The 17,191-nt window shown below is 41.2% G+C and overlaps 1 protein-coding gene across 1 annotated transcript in view; it reads left to right on the forward strand.

The window, feature by feature from the left end:
* The window catches only part of SMPX (small muscle protein, X-linked), an 81,898-nt gene that overhangs the window by 25,918 nt on the left and 38,789 nt on the right, over window positions 1-17,191 (forward strand). Inside the window, exons 3-4 of the mRNA XM_006835577.1 lie at window positions 5,477-5,563; window positions 13,010-13,158. Of these exons, the coding sequence (XP_006835640.1) occupies window positions 5,477-5,563; window positions 13,010-13,144 (222 nt within the window). The 3' untranslated portion in view covers window positions 13,145-13,158. The remainder of the gene's footprint in view (window positions 1-5,476; window positions 5,564-13,009; window positions 13,159-17,191) is intronic.

Below are 17,191 nucleotides of genomic sequence, written 5' to 3' on the forward strand. Positions count from 1 at the left end.
GTTCCGACTCGATGGCACCTGACAACAACAACATGCTGAAGGCTGTAGTCTTTGATCTTCATCAGTAAGTATTTCAAGTCCTCTTCACTTCCAGTAAGTGTGTCATTTGCATATTGCAAATTGTAAATGAATTTTCTTCCAATCCTATGTCACTTTCTTCTTCAAACAATCTAGTTTCTTGGATTGTTTGCTCAGCATGCAGATTGAGTAAGTATGGTGAAAGAATAATTCAGCAAAAGCTGAGTTTAATTCAGTCATTTAGTTTTGGTCAAAATGCGTTATAAAGTTCTCCTTCACATCTGTTTTTAACCACATTGAAAGCACTTCGTTCTGTTGTGCATAGGGTTATTATGAGTTGAAACTGACTCGATGGCACCTAACAACAACAGTTTGCCACTATATAAGATTTGTGGGTTTTTGTCTGTTGACTTAGATCTTCTCCTTCTCCCACTCTTTGTTGTTGTTGTTAAGTGCCATCAAGTCAGTTTTGACTGATAGCAACCCTGTGTAGTGTTTCTGAGGAACAGCTGGTAGGTTTGAACTGCCACCCTTTGGGTTAGCAGTCCAATGCTATTACTACAGTGCCACAGCAGGACTCCACTCCCATTCTAGACCATCTGATATTTCCACCATGCAGAGGAATAGTATAAAAGACTCAGTCTTAGATTTTCCAAAACACTTCCCTCTAAAATTGTACTGTACTTATATTCTAGTCTGTATAATACCGACTAATCTAAAACTCTTCTTAGCTAGTTGTCCCTAGGAATGATTCAATGGTGAGGTAGCTCTCTTGTTATTTACCTCAAATGCTTTGGATCTGTCTTCTTTCTGTGGGATCTGCATTATTTTAGTAGGAAGGGAGTTGTAAAGCCCTTATGTGAGAAAGGCGCTTCCTGTTTTTGATGGCACCAGAACAAAGACCCGCCATGTTGCGTGACTGTGCACGAACATAGACACTGGGCATTTCCTGTGTTGTGATTAATATTCCCCTGGCAATGGAGCTTGTACCAGGAAGTTGCTAATTATTTCTTCTGGTGTGATACCGTAATTATCCAATCTATGTCATAAGGTAACAAAATCTTTTGTTCCCTTTGCTTAGACATCATTTTCATGCATAACATCAAAGTGAAATTCCAACTTTTCAAGTCCACACAGAGAATTACTCACCAAGCAACACTTAAAAGGAGAAAAATGATATTTTACTTTAAGAGAAAAAGTTTGTGATGCTTGTTTTATGTGAGTGTGATACTACTGGTTGAAGACATTTTTTGTCTGCATTAAATATTTTTTATCTCAAACCAAATAGGGACAAAATTCAAATGTACATATTCTCTTCCCCAAGTTCAAGTTACATTATAGGAGCCATGTTGATACAACAGTTAAGTGCTCAACTGCTAATAGAAAGTTAGGCAGTTGGAACCCCTCCCTCCCCCCAGTGACTCGGAGGGAGAGAAGACCTGATGACCATATGATTACGGTCTGGGAAACTCTGTGGGATGGTTCTGCTCTGTTACCCGAGGTTGGGATGAATGGAAATCAGCTAGAGGCCACCTAACAACAGCATTCCTTATATAATTTGAAGGTTAGAATATTTCATGTTAGACAGTGTTTGATGTTTACCAATGATGGAAATGAGTATGTTATCTTAATGAGAAGAATGGTGATACAAAGGTCACTTGACTTTCCTATCACTCGCTTTCCTACTCACTGACCCGCAGGGTCGTGGGCTGGGGAGAAGGTAGAAGAATGCCCATTACAGAGACCTACCAAGAAGCTGGACTCCTGGTGTGGCCCTATAGAATCAGCACTGGACTTTGAACCACAAAGTCAGCAATTCAAACCCACCAGCTGCTGCTGGGAATCCTGATACAGGGTCGCTATGAGTCAGAACTGACTCGACGGTACTTAACAACAGCAACAATGAGAGGCTGGAGTCCTGTGCAGCACTGTAGGATAAGCACTGGTCTGTTAACCACAAGGTTGGTGGTTCAAACCCACCAACTGCTCCTCAGAAACACTATTCAGGGTCACTATGAGTTGAAAGCAACTCAATGGCACTTAGCAATGAGAGGTTAAGCTGCCCTGATGGTGCAGTGGTTAAGCACTTGACTTCTAACTGAAAGGTTAGTGGTTCAGTTTGTGGCAGTCTGCTTCTGTAAAGACTGTTGTTATTGTTGTTAAGTGCTGTTGAGTCGGTTCCCATTCACAGTCACCCTGTCTAGGGTTTCTGAAGTTTTATATCTTCATGGGAGCAGAGAACCTTATCTTTCTCCTGTGGGATGGCTAGCAGACTCGAACCATAGACCTTGTGGTTTGAATTCCAGTGTTTATCATATGGAGACACCGTGTTCCCTATAAAGATTTGTTGCTGTTGTTTAGTGCCATCAAGTCAATTCTTTCTTATAGCGACACTGTGGGATTTCCAAGGAACAACTGGTGGGTTTGAACCACTGACTTTTCAGTTAGCTTATTCTACAGTGCTTATTCTACCACGTCACACCATGATCACAGCCTTAGAAACCCTGTGGGGCAGTTCTACTATGAGTCAGTAACTGGATTGCTTTGCAACAGGACATTATGGGAAGGAGGAGGAGAGGGGTTAGGAGGTGTGAGTTCCCTACGCTTGGTAAATATGAAGGAGCCTGAAGAAGGCCTTACGCGTAGATGGGGTATTATGAATTCTCTTTCCAACTTTCCTTAGCATTATGTGTTCCTCATTCTAGAGAGGAGTAAGTCGGTTTGAACCACAAGGTTGGCAGTTCAAGCTCACCTGCCGCTCCTTGGAAACCCTACACAGGGTTGCTAGGGGTCAGAACCGACTCAACAGCACTTAACAACAACATTCTAGAGAGAGGACAGTAATAAGCATCATGGGGGTGGGGAACAACAGGCAAAAGAAAGTCTTCTAGGTCTTCCATTCAATATCCAGAGCAACTCTCTAGGGCACAATAGAACTGCCCCGAAGGATTTCTAATACGGAAGCAGATTGCCACATCTTTCTTGTATGGAGCGACTGGTAGGTTCAAGCCACCAACCTTTCAGTTAGCAGTCTAGCAATTAACCATTATGTCACCAGTGTTCCTTCTTCCATGCAATGCTGTTGTTAGGTGCCATCGAGTTGGCTCTGACGCATAGTGATTCCATGTACAACAGAATAAAACAATACCTGGTCCTGCACCATTCTCATAACTGTTGCTGTGTTTGAGCCCATTGATGCTGCCACTGGGCCAATCCATCTCATTGGGGGGTGGTGGAGGGGGAGGGCCTTCCTCTTGTTCACTGACCTTCTACTTTATCAAGCATGATACATTTTTCCAGGGACTGGCTCCTCCTAACAACAACGTATTATGGAGTACATGAGATGAAGTACTTCTTCTAAGACAGATTTGTTGGTTCTTCTGGCAACCCATGGTACTTTCAACATTTTTCAACCAACACCATTATTTAACATGCATCAGTTCTTCTCTGCCTTCCTTAATCTTTGTCCAGTTTTCACATGCATATGAGATGTTCTCAAAAGTGACATCTTTGCTCTTTTGCAGCAGGTTTGTCCAATGCAGTATGTCAGTTAATTTCTTGATTGCTGCTTCCAAGAGTGTTGATTATGGATCCAAGCAAAATTAAATCCTTGACAATTCTGATCTTTTCTTCATTTAACACGATTTTATTTATTGGTCCAGTTGTAAGGACTTTTGTTTTTTATTTTTATTTACATTGAGTTGTAATCCATTTTGAAAGCTGTTTTCATTGATCTTCATCGGCAAGTGCTTCAAATGCTTTTCACTTTAAGCAAGCAACGTTGTGTCATCTGCCTTCCTACAATCCTGGTGCCGCTTTCATCTTCATATAGTCCAGCTTCTCTGATTATTTGCTCAGCATACAGATTGAATAAGTATAGAGAGAGGATCCAACTCTGATGTGCAGCTTTCCCGATTTTAAACCATGTATGTAGTTCTTTCCTTATTCTCTTTGAAGGACTGTCTCTTGTTCTGTGTACAGGCTCTTCATGAGCACAATTAAGTGTGCTGGTATTACCATTCTTTGCAATATTATCCATAGTTATGATCCATACAGTCAAATGCCTTTGTATAGTCAATAAAACACAAGTAAACATCCTTTTGGTATTCTCTGCTGTCAGCTAACAACCATCTGATGTCAGCAATGATAAATCTTGTTCCATGTCTTCGTCTGAATTTGGGTTGAAGTTTTGGCAGCTCTGTGTCGATGTGTTGCCACAACTGCTTTTGAAGTATCTTCAGCAAAATTTTATTTGTGTGTGATATCAATGATATTGCTTAATAATTCCCACGTTCTGTTGTGTCTGTCACCTTTCTTTGGACTGGGCACAAACATGGATCGCTTCCAGTCAGTTGGCCAGGTAGCTGTCTTCCATCCAATTGTTGTTTGTTGTTGTTAAGTGCCGCCGAGCCAATTCCAACTCCACTGAGGAACAGCTAGTGGATTTGAACCATCAACCTTAGGGTTAGGGGTCCAGTGCTGATCCTACAGCACCACATTTCATTCCATGTTGTTGTTGTTGTTAGGTGCCATTGAGTCGGTAGACTCATAGCGATCCTATGCACCACAGAACAAAACACTACCCAGTCCTGGACCAACCTCACAATTGTTGCCACACTTGAGCCCATTGATGCTGCTACTTGGCCAATCCATCTCTCTGGTGGGCTTTCTTTTTTCTCTGACCCTCCACCTTACCAAACATGATATCCTTCTCCAGCGACTGGTCCCTTCTGACAATATGTCCGAAGTATGAGAGACAAAGTCTGGCCATCCTGGCCTCCAAGGAGCACTCTGGCTGCATTTCTTCCAGCACAGATCTGTTGGTTCTTTTGGCAGCCTATGGTACTTTCATTATTCTTTTCCAACACCGTAACTCAAATGCATCAATTCTTCTGTGGTCTTCCTTATTCACTGTCCAGCTTTCACATGCATATGAGGTGATTGAAAATACCATGGCTTGGGTCAGGCGCACCTTAGTCCTCAAGCTGACATCTTTGCTCTTCAACACTTTTAAAAAGGTCTTGGGCACAGATTTGCCTAGAATATTGTTTGATTTCTTGACTGCTGCTTCCATGGGTGCTGATGGTCGATCCAAGAAAAATGAAGTCTTTGACAACTTCAATCTTTTCTCCATTGATAAGAATGCTGTTTATTGGTCCAGTGATGAGGAATTTTGTTTTCTTTACATTGAGATGCAATCCATGCTGAAGGTTATGGTCATTGATCTTCATCAGTAAGTATTAGGGGATTCTAAATACACTATGCAAATCTAAGGCTAGGCACCAGAAACATGTAATAAATGGAAGTCAAATTTTCTTTTACATATTTTTGTCCTGTGGGAAAAAGCTTTAGCGATGTAATTTTCAGATGCAATTTTCCTCACAATGATTGCTGTCTCAAAGTACCATCACAATTCCTTTCTTTACTTGACTTAAATCTTCCCTTTTTTCTCTTTTAGGCAAATATCAATATTCCAATGGGAGCCTTTCGGCCAGGAGCTGGGCAACCCCCCAGAAGAAAAGAATTTACTCCTGAAACAGAGGAGGTGAGGACAACTTAGTTAGCAGAGCTCAGCACTGTTTTCCCTTTTAAATATTCACTAGAGTAGAGTGGAACAGTTTTCCCAGACAAGGAAGGGAGCAAGGGACTACGATATAGGTGGTGGTGGTCGTGGTGGTGGTGGTGTGCTGTGGAGTCAGTTCTGACTCATAGAGACCCTGTGTAGGGTTTTTGAAGCTGTAAATTTTTACGGGAGCAGAAAGCCTCATCTTTCTCCCTTGGAGTGGCTGGTAGAGTCAAACTGCTGACCTTGTGGTTAGCAGCCCAACTTGTAACCCACTACGCTACCAGGGCTCCTTCCATGATTCAAAGGGGGCTTCAAAAAGTTCATGGGAAATGAAATGAAAAGATAATGGAATTTTCCCAACTTTTTGAAGCTGCGTTTCTTCCATTGTCTTACTCGATCAGCTGTGAGCCCAATTTGCATGCCTGGCACAGGTTCTTTCTGTTTCTTTTTTTTTTAAAAAACTTTGTATTGTGAATTGAGTGAAGGTTTACAGACAAGATCATCAGTTTACATTCAACAAATTGTACACTTTGCTTCATCTCAATGATTGCAGTCCCCTCTGTGAGACACCAGCCATCCTCCCTGTGGCTCCTCTTTCCCTTCCACCCACCTTCCCATCCCTTCTTGCCCAGGCTCTGGCACAGTGTCTTGAAGATACTGAGTTTAACATCTCGTTTGTGTGTGTCTCTATATGAGGAGGGGAGCTCTTGAATGTCTTGGTCCAGCAGTAATCAGCAGCTTGGTGAAGTTTTCCCTCTGGAGATTGGTATTTCACTGAGCAGGGTGTGTTTAGCACAGTTTCTGATGAGGGATGAACCTCAGTGAACCTGCTAGATTACTTGTGTATGCCAACAAAAAAGCTCCAGTTCTAGATAGACCCTTTGGAAATACGACTTTGTAAGGAAGTCTATCAAGCATACATTTCTCTACTCCTCCCCAGACCCTCTAATTCTTAACATTTCCCTCAAACTCAAGTAACTGATCTGCTAAAATGGAGCTCAGTTTTGCTAACATTAATAACTACTGCAACATATAAAGAAGAGTACATTCCCCATATGTTTATATTTCTTCCCAAATGGGTGTGGGAATTAAGATTTTAAAGTATTTTATTAGCATAATACAAAGGAACTGGAATTTAAAAAAACAAGAGGCAAGCTGTACTTTGTCTTTCTTAAAAGGTGTTTTAACTTTTGCAGGTGGCAATCTTGCTTTTGGCCCCTAAAGACCACTTAACACCATTTTGAAGTTTTCTAGTAAAATTTGGCTGTCCTGCATCTAAGCTTTTTTCCCAGAAAATATTCCTGATGTGGTCCTAAATTAATGGTTTCAGCCTCCTATAAACATAAAGATAATTTTTGAAAGGGGGAGATGGAGTATTTGAGTGAAATAGCCAAATTCTGGAATCTCACCCCCTAAGCCACCATTGATGAACAGAAAATTGGAATACACCAGTTAAAAAGACCTGATCCAATTCTGTTTTATGGCTATTCCAGGGGGCTTCAAAAAGTTTGTGGAAAAATTCCTTCCTTTATCTTTTAATTCCATTTTCCCATGAACTTTTTGAAGGCTGCTAACTTTGCCATCAAGTATTTCTAAATGTCTGCAAAGTAGCATCCCCCCCTGCGTTCACAGAGTGGCTGTGAGGGAGGACCCTGATATAAATGGCATAGACTTGAAAGTGTTCAATAGATGCTTGTTCGTCGATTGATCAAATTACCCAACTTTCATGAAGGATTCCTGGGTCTATTATTTTGTTTGTTATGGGGGAAAAAAAGGAAAGGAAAGTGCAAACTACACTAAAAGCATTGACAAAAAGCAAGAATCCAGGAATGGACAGAACGCCATTGAGATGTTTTAACAAATGTATGCATCTTTGAAGCTCTTATTGGTGTATGCCAAGAAATTTGGAAGATAGCATCTGATCAACCGACTAGAAGAGATCTATGTTTGTGCCCAAAGAAAGGTGATCCAACAGCAGGCATAAATTATTCAACAATATCATTAATATAACATGCAAGCCAAATTTTGTTGATGATAATTTAAAAATGGTTTGAAGCAGTACATGGCCAGGTAACAGCCAGAAATTCAAGCTGGATTCAGAAGAGAACATGGAAGTAGGGATATCACTGTTATCTTGGCTGAAAGCAGAGAGTCTGCCAGAAAGATGTTTACCTGTGTTTTATTGACTATGCAAAAGCATTCAACTGTGTGGATAACAAATTATGGCTAGCTTGCGAGAATGAGAATTCCAGAACACTTAATTGTTCTCATAGATCAAGAGGCAGTCATTTGAATAGAACAAGTGGATACTATGAGGTTTAGATCAGGAAAAGTGTATGTCAAGAGTGTACCCTTTCATCATACTTACTTAATCTGTATTTGTTGTTGACTGCCATGGAGTCAGTTCCGACCCATAGCAACCCTGTATAGGGTTTCCAAGGAGAGGCTGGTGAGTTTGAACTGCTGCTAACCTTGTGGCTCAAACCGACTTTGCAGTCCAGCGCACTAACCCCCAGAGCCATCTGTATACTGAGCAAATCATCTGAGAAGCTGGTCTATATGAATAAGAACACATGAGGACTGGAGGAAGACTCATTAAAAACCTGCAAAAGATGGAGACATAGAGAGAGGGAGCAGCAGAGGACTCTAGATTCATGGAAAGAGAGGGACTGAGAGCTGGCAGCCAGGAGGCAGACATGCAGACTGTGTCCTGTGGTGGTTTAAATTATTGTATATGCCTGCGTGTTTTAAAAAAAGAATAGCTAAAATGAATAGAGAGAAATACTGATGGTACATGGAGGGGATTATAACCATTGTAATGAAACGAAGTATATGATTTTTTTAATGTAAAACTGATGATCTGCCCTGTAAACTTTCACTCAATTCACAATAAAAACTTTAAAAAAAGAAAACCAAAACACCTGCATTATGCAGATGACACAATCCTTTTTGCTGAAAGCGAAAAGGACTTGAAGCACTTACTGGGGAAGACTAAAGATGCCACCATCAGTATGGGTTATACCTCGACATAAAGAAAACAATTCTCACAACTGGACCAATACGTCACATCTTGATAAATGGAGAAAATACTGAAGTTTTAAGAATTGCATTTCACAATCAATGTATAAGGAAGCAGCAATCAAGAAATTCAATGACATATGCTTTGCATTAGGTAAATCTGCTGGAAAAGATGAAAGAGCATTAAAGAGTATTAATGAGCAGAGATGTCACTTCCAGGACTAAGATGCACTTTCCATGGCCTCATATGAATGTGAAAGCTACACAATGAATAAGGAAGTTTGATGAAGAATTGGTGACTCTAAGTTATGGTGTTGCCCAGTCCTGCCCAGTCCTCACCCTTCTCACTGTGCTTGAGCCAATTGTTGCAGCCACTGTGTCAATCCATCCTGTTGAAGGTCTTCCTGGTTTTTGGCTGAGCTATTTTACCAAGCATAATTTCCCTCCAGATAACAAGTCCAAAGAATTAACTTGTATACCCACACTTTTTTATTATCATCCAGTTTGCAAGGTTGACATTGCTTTCTTTCTGAGATTTGGGATCTGGTGTCTAGCCTTCTATTATGTTAATTCCTGCATAAAGCATACATACCATCCCTGAACAGAACAGGTCACCTCTATCAGTCAGTAGGTGTCCCATCTAAACTTGGAAGGTTTTTTCAATCACAAAATCCTTTCGGACATCAAAGGAATGCAGCTCAGCAGGCTGTCTGACAAGGTCTATACTCACTGGCTGAGTCTCCAGCCCACCTATGGTCTCCAATGAGCCTTTTGTTGTGCTCACAGAGCTGGAATACGCCCTCCATCCGCTTGGCCCAGCCAGAGTTTGGAGTGCACCCAATGGCACACAGGTTTTACAGCCAAATGTTTATAAATAGGGCTAGCTTGTCTTTTGCATAAGACCAGGCAGCTGCTTGCTTGAAGTGGTTTCAGGGGTATTGACAAATCCCTACCATGACTATCAGATCTCTCTTTTGGACTGAAATTCTGTCATTATTAAGCCACCAAATATCATGTCAGAATTGTTTGTTACTTATTTCTGTCTCCTCCATTACAAGAGAGCGCGATGGTTCTGTAAGATAATCATGGGACTGTGAACCACAAGATTAGTGGTTTAAGCCCACCAAGAACTCCACAGGAGAAAGATAAGGCTTTCTGCTCCCGCAAAGATTTAAAAAGCCTTGGAAACCCTATAGAGGGTCACTAAGAGTCGGAACTGAATCGATGATGACATTTAACAACAACAGGATTGATGTGAGGATGAAATGGACATTGCATATAATTTAGAACAGTAAGCAGTGTTATTGTTTCCTATTATTATTGTCTTCAGTGTTTGAGCAGGGGTGAGAAGATCAGAAAGCACTGCCCCAGATTAGGAGAGTTTAGGGGAAAACTCAATTTGGCAGCTGATAGTAAACAGGGAGATGAAAGAGCAATAGCTGGGAAATGGTCACCATTTTGCCAAATTTTGCAAATTTCACTCCCAAAGGAAATATTTCATTTCACAATAGCCATTCTGGAACTGGGTTTATATGATGTTGTAGTGTATGTGGCTTCTCTCATGCCCTATTTATCTAAACCAATGTATTTCTTCCATATCCCCTTCTCAATTCAAAGATCTTCTTAAGAAAGACAAAAAGAATGTGCTTAGCCAAATGGGACCATTTGGAACTCTAATTGGTCATGCCTTTAATTCATTTTCATTCTTATAGCAAGGAATTCATAGAAGAAATGAAATCTGGTTCCCATTGTTTCAAAAGACGAGAGGAGATTCCTGAGTCACTATCATGTCTGATTATTACATATGTCCACTTATAATTTTCTGTTAGTGCAACCTTACCAAATCAAGTGTGAGAAATCTTACATGATAAATAATAATTTATAAAACACAGTCCATTGAACTTTTAATAACTTGCAAGTGGTTAATATTAAATATTATCATTATTAATTTGTGTATGCTCACATAATAAATCTTTGCACTAGACACATTAGCTTTATGTGTTAACTTTATCAATATATCACATTTTCATGTTAAAAGATAGGATAGTGAATGTGTCTTACCAAGACACTGAACAAAAGTAATTGGAGACATTTTTCTCCGTTAGGCTTCTTTATTAAGCTCTACCCACCTAACAACCATGGGAACATTTGTAAGTGAGGAAACATTTTTCATCTCACTGCTACATATATTAAAAACAAAAACAACAACAAAAAATCCACCCCTTGTTAAAAATTTCTTTCCAAAAGCCTTGCAAAGAACATTTCAGAATCAACAATCCTCCAGCTGGATGCTTATTCATTTAGTGACTGCGTGTCTCCATCTATACTTATAAATGAACGAATTGCATGTATAAGGAAACAGCTGATCCCATTGCTTTGTACATGGATCTGAGGAAATGACATTTTCCAGATCTTTACAACAGGCATGGTCTACATCAAGTTACTTTGTCATTTAATGTGGGTGACGCATTTGCTATTTAATCAGCACTGTGCCAGATTCAGAGGTGATTACTATGGGAAAAACCATTAGCTCTTAATAGAGGAACAACACCGCAATAGTTCATATTTCTATTCACCCTCTCAAGCAATTTAAAGCTATTTCTGCATGTGTACCAAGTAATTTACTGGAGTTTGGGGAAGCTTAAGCACTTTCTTCCTTTCCCCCTTTGGGTTGAGAACAAGGCGTAGGAGCCAACTGGGGATTCAAACACAGCATCCGCTTTAATGACCAATTACAGCCTCCCTAGTTCAGTTGGGTGGGGCACAGGGCTTGAACCTGCAGCAAAATGCTGGGTTTTGTTCCTTTTCCCCCAGAACTGTATTTGTTTACCTGGCTGAGCAGATGGAGCTCTGCCAATATCTTCTTGCATGGGTGATTGTCTTAGTTTGGGTCTTCCAAGTAGCAGACTCAAAGATGAGATTAGACAGGAAGATATTTACTGGAGAAAAAAAACACCAGTGAGGAAAAATGAGACGGAGCCACAGGGGGCTGGGAAAGTTGTCCTGTAGGTTCCAGAAAGGGAAGGAAGTGGAGGAGAAAAGGGCAGGCAGGAAGGCTGGGCAGAAACTCTTTGCTGGGCTGTTGTGAGAAAATTCTCAAGGCTGTCAGGAAGCCCTTGAGCCACAGTTGCTCATCAGAGGAGTCCCAATCCTCCCAGCCTGCCTTCCTGAGATACTGCCCTCAGTCATTGGCCTGAGCAACGTGGGAAACATGACCTCACTGTGGAGATGACGGATTTCAGGGCAAAGCGGCTGGGGCTGTCATTCAATTCCCCTCCCTGCAGTAAACTGATCTGAGTGTTGAGTTCTCATGGCTGCCACGGTGACCAAATGTTCCTCCATCACCTGCCTTCCAGAGCAGCAGAGAATATACTTCCCTCCTGCTTCTAACAAATATGAGGAAATGAACTTTCTTCTGAAGCAATGACTTGGAGTTTATGAGCCACACATTATAACTGATCTCATTATTTTATAGTTAGTATAATTGTGTATATGGTGCATGTACATTGTTGTTATTGTTAAGTGCTATTGAGTCGGTTCTGTCTCACAGCAACCCTGTATAGGGTTTCTGAAGAGCAGCTGGTAGGTTTGAAATGCCGGCCTTATGGTTCCAGGTCCAGTGCTGATCCCACAGCGCCACACCGGGAATTCATAGAGACATAGATTTGTCACTGTGGTGCATTCTTGAGATTGATTGGGTAAACAACAGTCAACAGGTATTGGAGGAGCTACAAAAAAGTACAGGATGTGATCCTGTCCTAAAGCTGCGACATAAACATAAAACCATCATGTTGAAGGACATTTGAAACACTCCCCAAAGCAGAAGGGAAGACAGTAGCTGCTCTGTTATGACTTCTCTCTTGTCTATATTCAAAGTTCAGTTGCTTATATCAGCTTCAGTTTATTTATGCTTCCCAAAGATGTCAAGATGTCACTGTAACAAAGGCTTTCAGCCCCTGCACCTCAAACAAAAAATTGGAAAACTCCTAGACTAAATTCACGCTTAGAGCCTGCCCTGCACTCACATTCTACAAATCCCAACTGTTCAGACATATTTTGCTCCTAGAATACCACATGAAACTTGTTTTTAGGCATTTCTTCTTTTGGAAACACAAACCTTTCTAACTAGTGCTAGTTTTTATAAGTTATAACATATCAGACACTGAGCAATACTCTGTTGCCTTTCTAAGTTGTGTGGAAGTCACTTGTTTTCTTCTCCCAACTTGATTTCACAGTCCTCTGTAAAACTCAGGCGAGCTTCACTGGAACTCCAAGCTTGCTTTGACAGCACAAGAGGAAGTTGCGCTGCTAGGATCACACTCAGACCTGATTCTTGCTTCATTTCCGTGACCCAAAGAGACCAAATATCTTCTTCAGTGAGTTGAATTTCTTCTCTTTTCTCTTCAGGGTGTTCCTCCTACCTCGGATGAGGAGAAGAAGCCAATTCCAGGAGCAAAGAAACTTCCAGGACCTGCAGTCAACCTATCAGAGATTCAGAATATTAAAAGTGAACTGAAATATGTTCCCAAAGCTGAACAGTAGTTGACAGAAAAAAGGTAAGTGGGAAAATATTTCCTTTGTCTCAAAAAAAGACCAACCACTATAAAATGGTTTCAGGAAGCCTTCCACAGGAGGAGCCTGGAATTAAGGATCAATATTTGGGGTACAAAGCTTTTCTGGTATGTAAATCTGAGCTTTGGGCCTATCTTATTCCATACCAATTAGAGATCCCTTGAAGATGTTTGCCAAAGACGCTTGGGAAGGAGTCATGAGGAGCCTTTGATCTTGGGCTTGCCTCAGTTACTCTACCCAGATGCCAGATACCACAAGAGAGATGAGCTACTGCTGAGCTCAAGGATCAGAGGAGCCAGGAACTGAGTAGGTTTGGAATTTTAAAGGAGGCAGAGCCCCCAGGACTTCAGGCCTGGAAATGCGGAAGTTGGATGTATGCAAGGCAGATCAGGGTGTAGGTGAGGCAAGGGTAGACTCCCAGCTTGATGCTGTGCCTGACAAGACACAATAGGCAGAACCTGGAACCTTCTCGTCATTTTTATTGGATCAATTCAGTAACAATCCCCTGGGTGTAGTTCTACTGTCCTGTAGGGTTGCTATGAGCCTGAATCGACTCAATGACTGTTTTTGGAGTTTGGTAGGAGAGGGTCAGCCCTGTCCTCCTTCTGCAGACCTGGTCCTATGGCCTGGAATGGAAATGGTGCCAGCAGGGAGAGTATGGACTTTAGCCCAAGTCATCATTCTTTTTCCTAGGGGTCCCCAGGAACAAATCTATTCATTATCCAAAATTTACTGACTTCCCCATACTCCTTCCGCCCCGTGTACAGTCTGTTCCATTTCTGAAGCAGAACTTAAGTCTAGAAGTGAGAAATCTCTACTGGGAATATAAAACGGGCATTTGTCTGGTTGATTATCCATCCATTCATTCATTTACTTATTCAGCTCTTATTTATTGAGTACCTGCTATGTGCTAGGCACTAGCAACAGTTACTAAGCATTTATCATGGGCTAAGTATTGTGTGAAGAGCATCATATACATTATTTCTTGTTAACCTCATGATAACCCAATTATTGCCCCATTCTCGAGCTGAGTCTTAGCGATGTTGTTATTGTTGTGTGCCATTGCGTAGATTCGGAGTAGAAATGCCCCATAGGATTTCCTAGGCTGTGATCTCTATGGGAACAAATTGCTAGGTGTTTTCTTCCAGAGAGTCTCTAGGAGGGTTTGGGCCTCCTAGAGACTTTTCAGTTAACAGCTGAGCACTTAACCACTGCATCACTAGCACTCCCGTATTAGTGATACTAGGGCATTTTCCCCATTCATCATGCAGCTCTAAGGGAGTGTGACTTCAAAGTTTGTGCTGTGAACTTGTTATACTGCGTCAATGTGTTCACATTGCCACAGTCCGGATTTAATACACACTCCCATTTGATGTTGTTTACTCTCCTGACCATGGAGATGGCAGAGGCAAGCACAGCAATAGGACCCTGCTGTGTCTTCTACTCTAGACCTAGACCAGAACAGAACGTTCTGTGAGACAATCTACCTTGTCCCGGCAATGTTATTTGTGTCACACTTATGCTGACTTGGTAGTGCATTTGCTAGTTCTTTGGAAACAATTCATAGCCTAGAGAAAGAAAGGAGGCCTTTCAAATTAAAATAAAAGAACAGTATCTAGTGTTTTCAGCACAGTTACATAAAAGAGTAAAGGAGCAAGGATAAACCAGTGGGTTCTGTGGCCATAGAATGAATTCCAGGGACTTTGATGGGTACCAAGTGACATGAAGGGGAACTGACCTGAAGCATAGCTACCTGCACTTGTCATTATTTATGACATAAACTGATGCTTAATTATCATTATCCTCAGTCCTTCTTGTGTTGCCAAGCTGAGATTAAATATTGCAATATGCCTGAGATGAAGCTGCAGAACTTTCTTGTTAGAAAGCCCAGAGAAGGGAAATGAACTTTTTGTAATATTTATTGTCACCACGCAACCAAGGCCATTCAGTTAGGCACATGAATTTTTAATGTGAACTTTAAAGGGCTTTGCTTTTATGAAATCCGTGTCTACCTAAATTTAACCCTGGTTCCAATTTCAAAAGAACTTGATTTTGAAGATTCAAAGGAAGGCTGTTTTAAAATTAGCTCAGAGAGAATCCTGCGTGTTATTTAGCAGTGAAGTTGATTCAGTAGCCTTGGATCTATGGTTACAGGGAACAATACCAACTTGATAAAACATTAAAAATGTACCAGAGTATCCAGAACAAAGTTTTATTACTTCATTTTCTCAAACAAGACTTTAATGATTCTCTTTCCTGAACAAATTCTAATAATGAAAAACCACCCTGAGAGACCTATTTGTTCTTATTATTACAAGAATGTGAAAACGTTGTCAGGGTAATTCCGAATGAGTACAGTCATTGTTTTAAGACAAGGACTGATATTTTCCTTTTGTAAAAGAGGTATTAAGCTAGTTTACTTTTGACTCATCCGTTCCTCTCCTGCAAATATGTTCGAGACTTCAAGATTTCCATGATTATGGCTTGTGGTCACAGGGATAACACTTCTTAACACTGAGAGACTCAATGGACTCATCAGCAGTGAATTCCTGGGACCCATCATCATTTAACATCTCACTGTGGGGTTGAGTTCCTCTTTCCTTGGACTGCCACTTCATTACCACCCTCACCATGTTTTGTTTGATCGAATAGGTTATTGTTTTGTTGCTTTGAGGAGTGGATGAATAAGTCCCAATCACTGTAAAAACCATGGGACCCAAGGTTTAAAATCCAGGCGATAATTATCACAGTGCTGTTTAGACATATAAGACAGAGCAGTGTCTCCTTACAACTGAGGTCAATGCCTCATTTTACCTGGAATCTGAGTTCGGATCTGGGCCCAATTAGGAGCCAGGGCCAAGCATCAAAGAAACAGCATATTTTGAGTCAAAACCAAGTGACATGAGAGTGAGTATCTCAAACAGGGCTCCAAGTCCAGACTGGAACAGGCATGGGCAGGGAATAGCCAGGTATTCAGCCATATAACTTACATACAGCATTCTTCTGGCTGTGATACGAGGTGGTCAGGATGTGATTTAAACAAGTCCAGGAAGCAGATGAAGAAGCAGGACCATAAGTTAAATCAGAAAATCTGGCATCTTTCGACACTCGCATGCCTGCTTGTTTGCTGCATTAGCTGGAATCCCCCATGTTCACCATCAGAATGCACTGTCAGTTTGCTAGTTGTATCTCTAGCGCCTGTCACCTCAGACTTCTTGTATAAGGGCCAAGGAAACTTGGAGAACTGCTCAAGACTAGTATCTAAACAGACCATGTGTCCATTTCTGTTCCCTCCCAACTTTCAGGTCAGAACACAGGTGCCCAGGAAGGAACCCTTGGAAAATTAAAACTTTTTTTTTTATCAATCATATATATTTATATATACACATAAAGTCTTGATGGAAAGATCAAATGAAAACTTCTAAAGGTCAATAAATTGTCAGGAATCAGGCAGCACCTCACTGACTTGAGGTACCACATGGCCATTTATGATCCACTAATCTGGTAGCGAGAAAGATGAGGTGTTCTACTCCCATAAAGATTTATAGTCTTGGAAACCCTGTACAGGGTCACTATGAGTCGGAACCGACTCCTCGGTACTTAACAACAACAATCTGGTAGCGTAGTGGTTACGAATTGGGCTGCGAGCCGCAAGGTCAGCAGTTCGAAGCTACCAGCTGTTTTGCGGGAGAAAGATGAGGCTTTCTGCTCCCTCCCGTAAAGATTTACAGCCTCGGAAACCCTGTACAGGGTCGCTATGAGTCGGAACCGACTCCACGGCACATAACAACAACAACAACAATAAGTAGGCAATAGAGAGAAGTGTTTTGACCTACAGGAGGGAGAATTCAAAATGATTTGGAGTCCAGGACAATGTCAAGGAGCAGGTGGAAAAGGAACATTTAAACAGAGATTCAGAGATAGCCTCTGGATACATGGACTGTCCAGGACACCATTAACAGAGCAGCCTGGTGAGGCCCAACAATTCTAGAGCAATAGTTTTTTGTTTTGTTTGTT

The sequence above is a fragment of the Chrysochloris asiatica genome, unplaced genomic scaffold (genome assembly GCF_000296735.1).
Source record: "Chrysochloris asiatica unplaced genomic scaffold, ChrAsi1.0 scaffold00018, whole genome shotgun sequence".
Classification (NCBI taxonomy): domain Eukaryota; kingdom Metazoa; phylum Chordata; class Mammalia; order Afrosoricida; family Chrysochloridae; genus Chrysochloris; species Chrysochloris asiatica.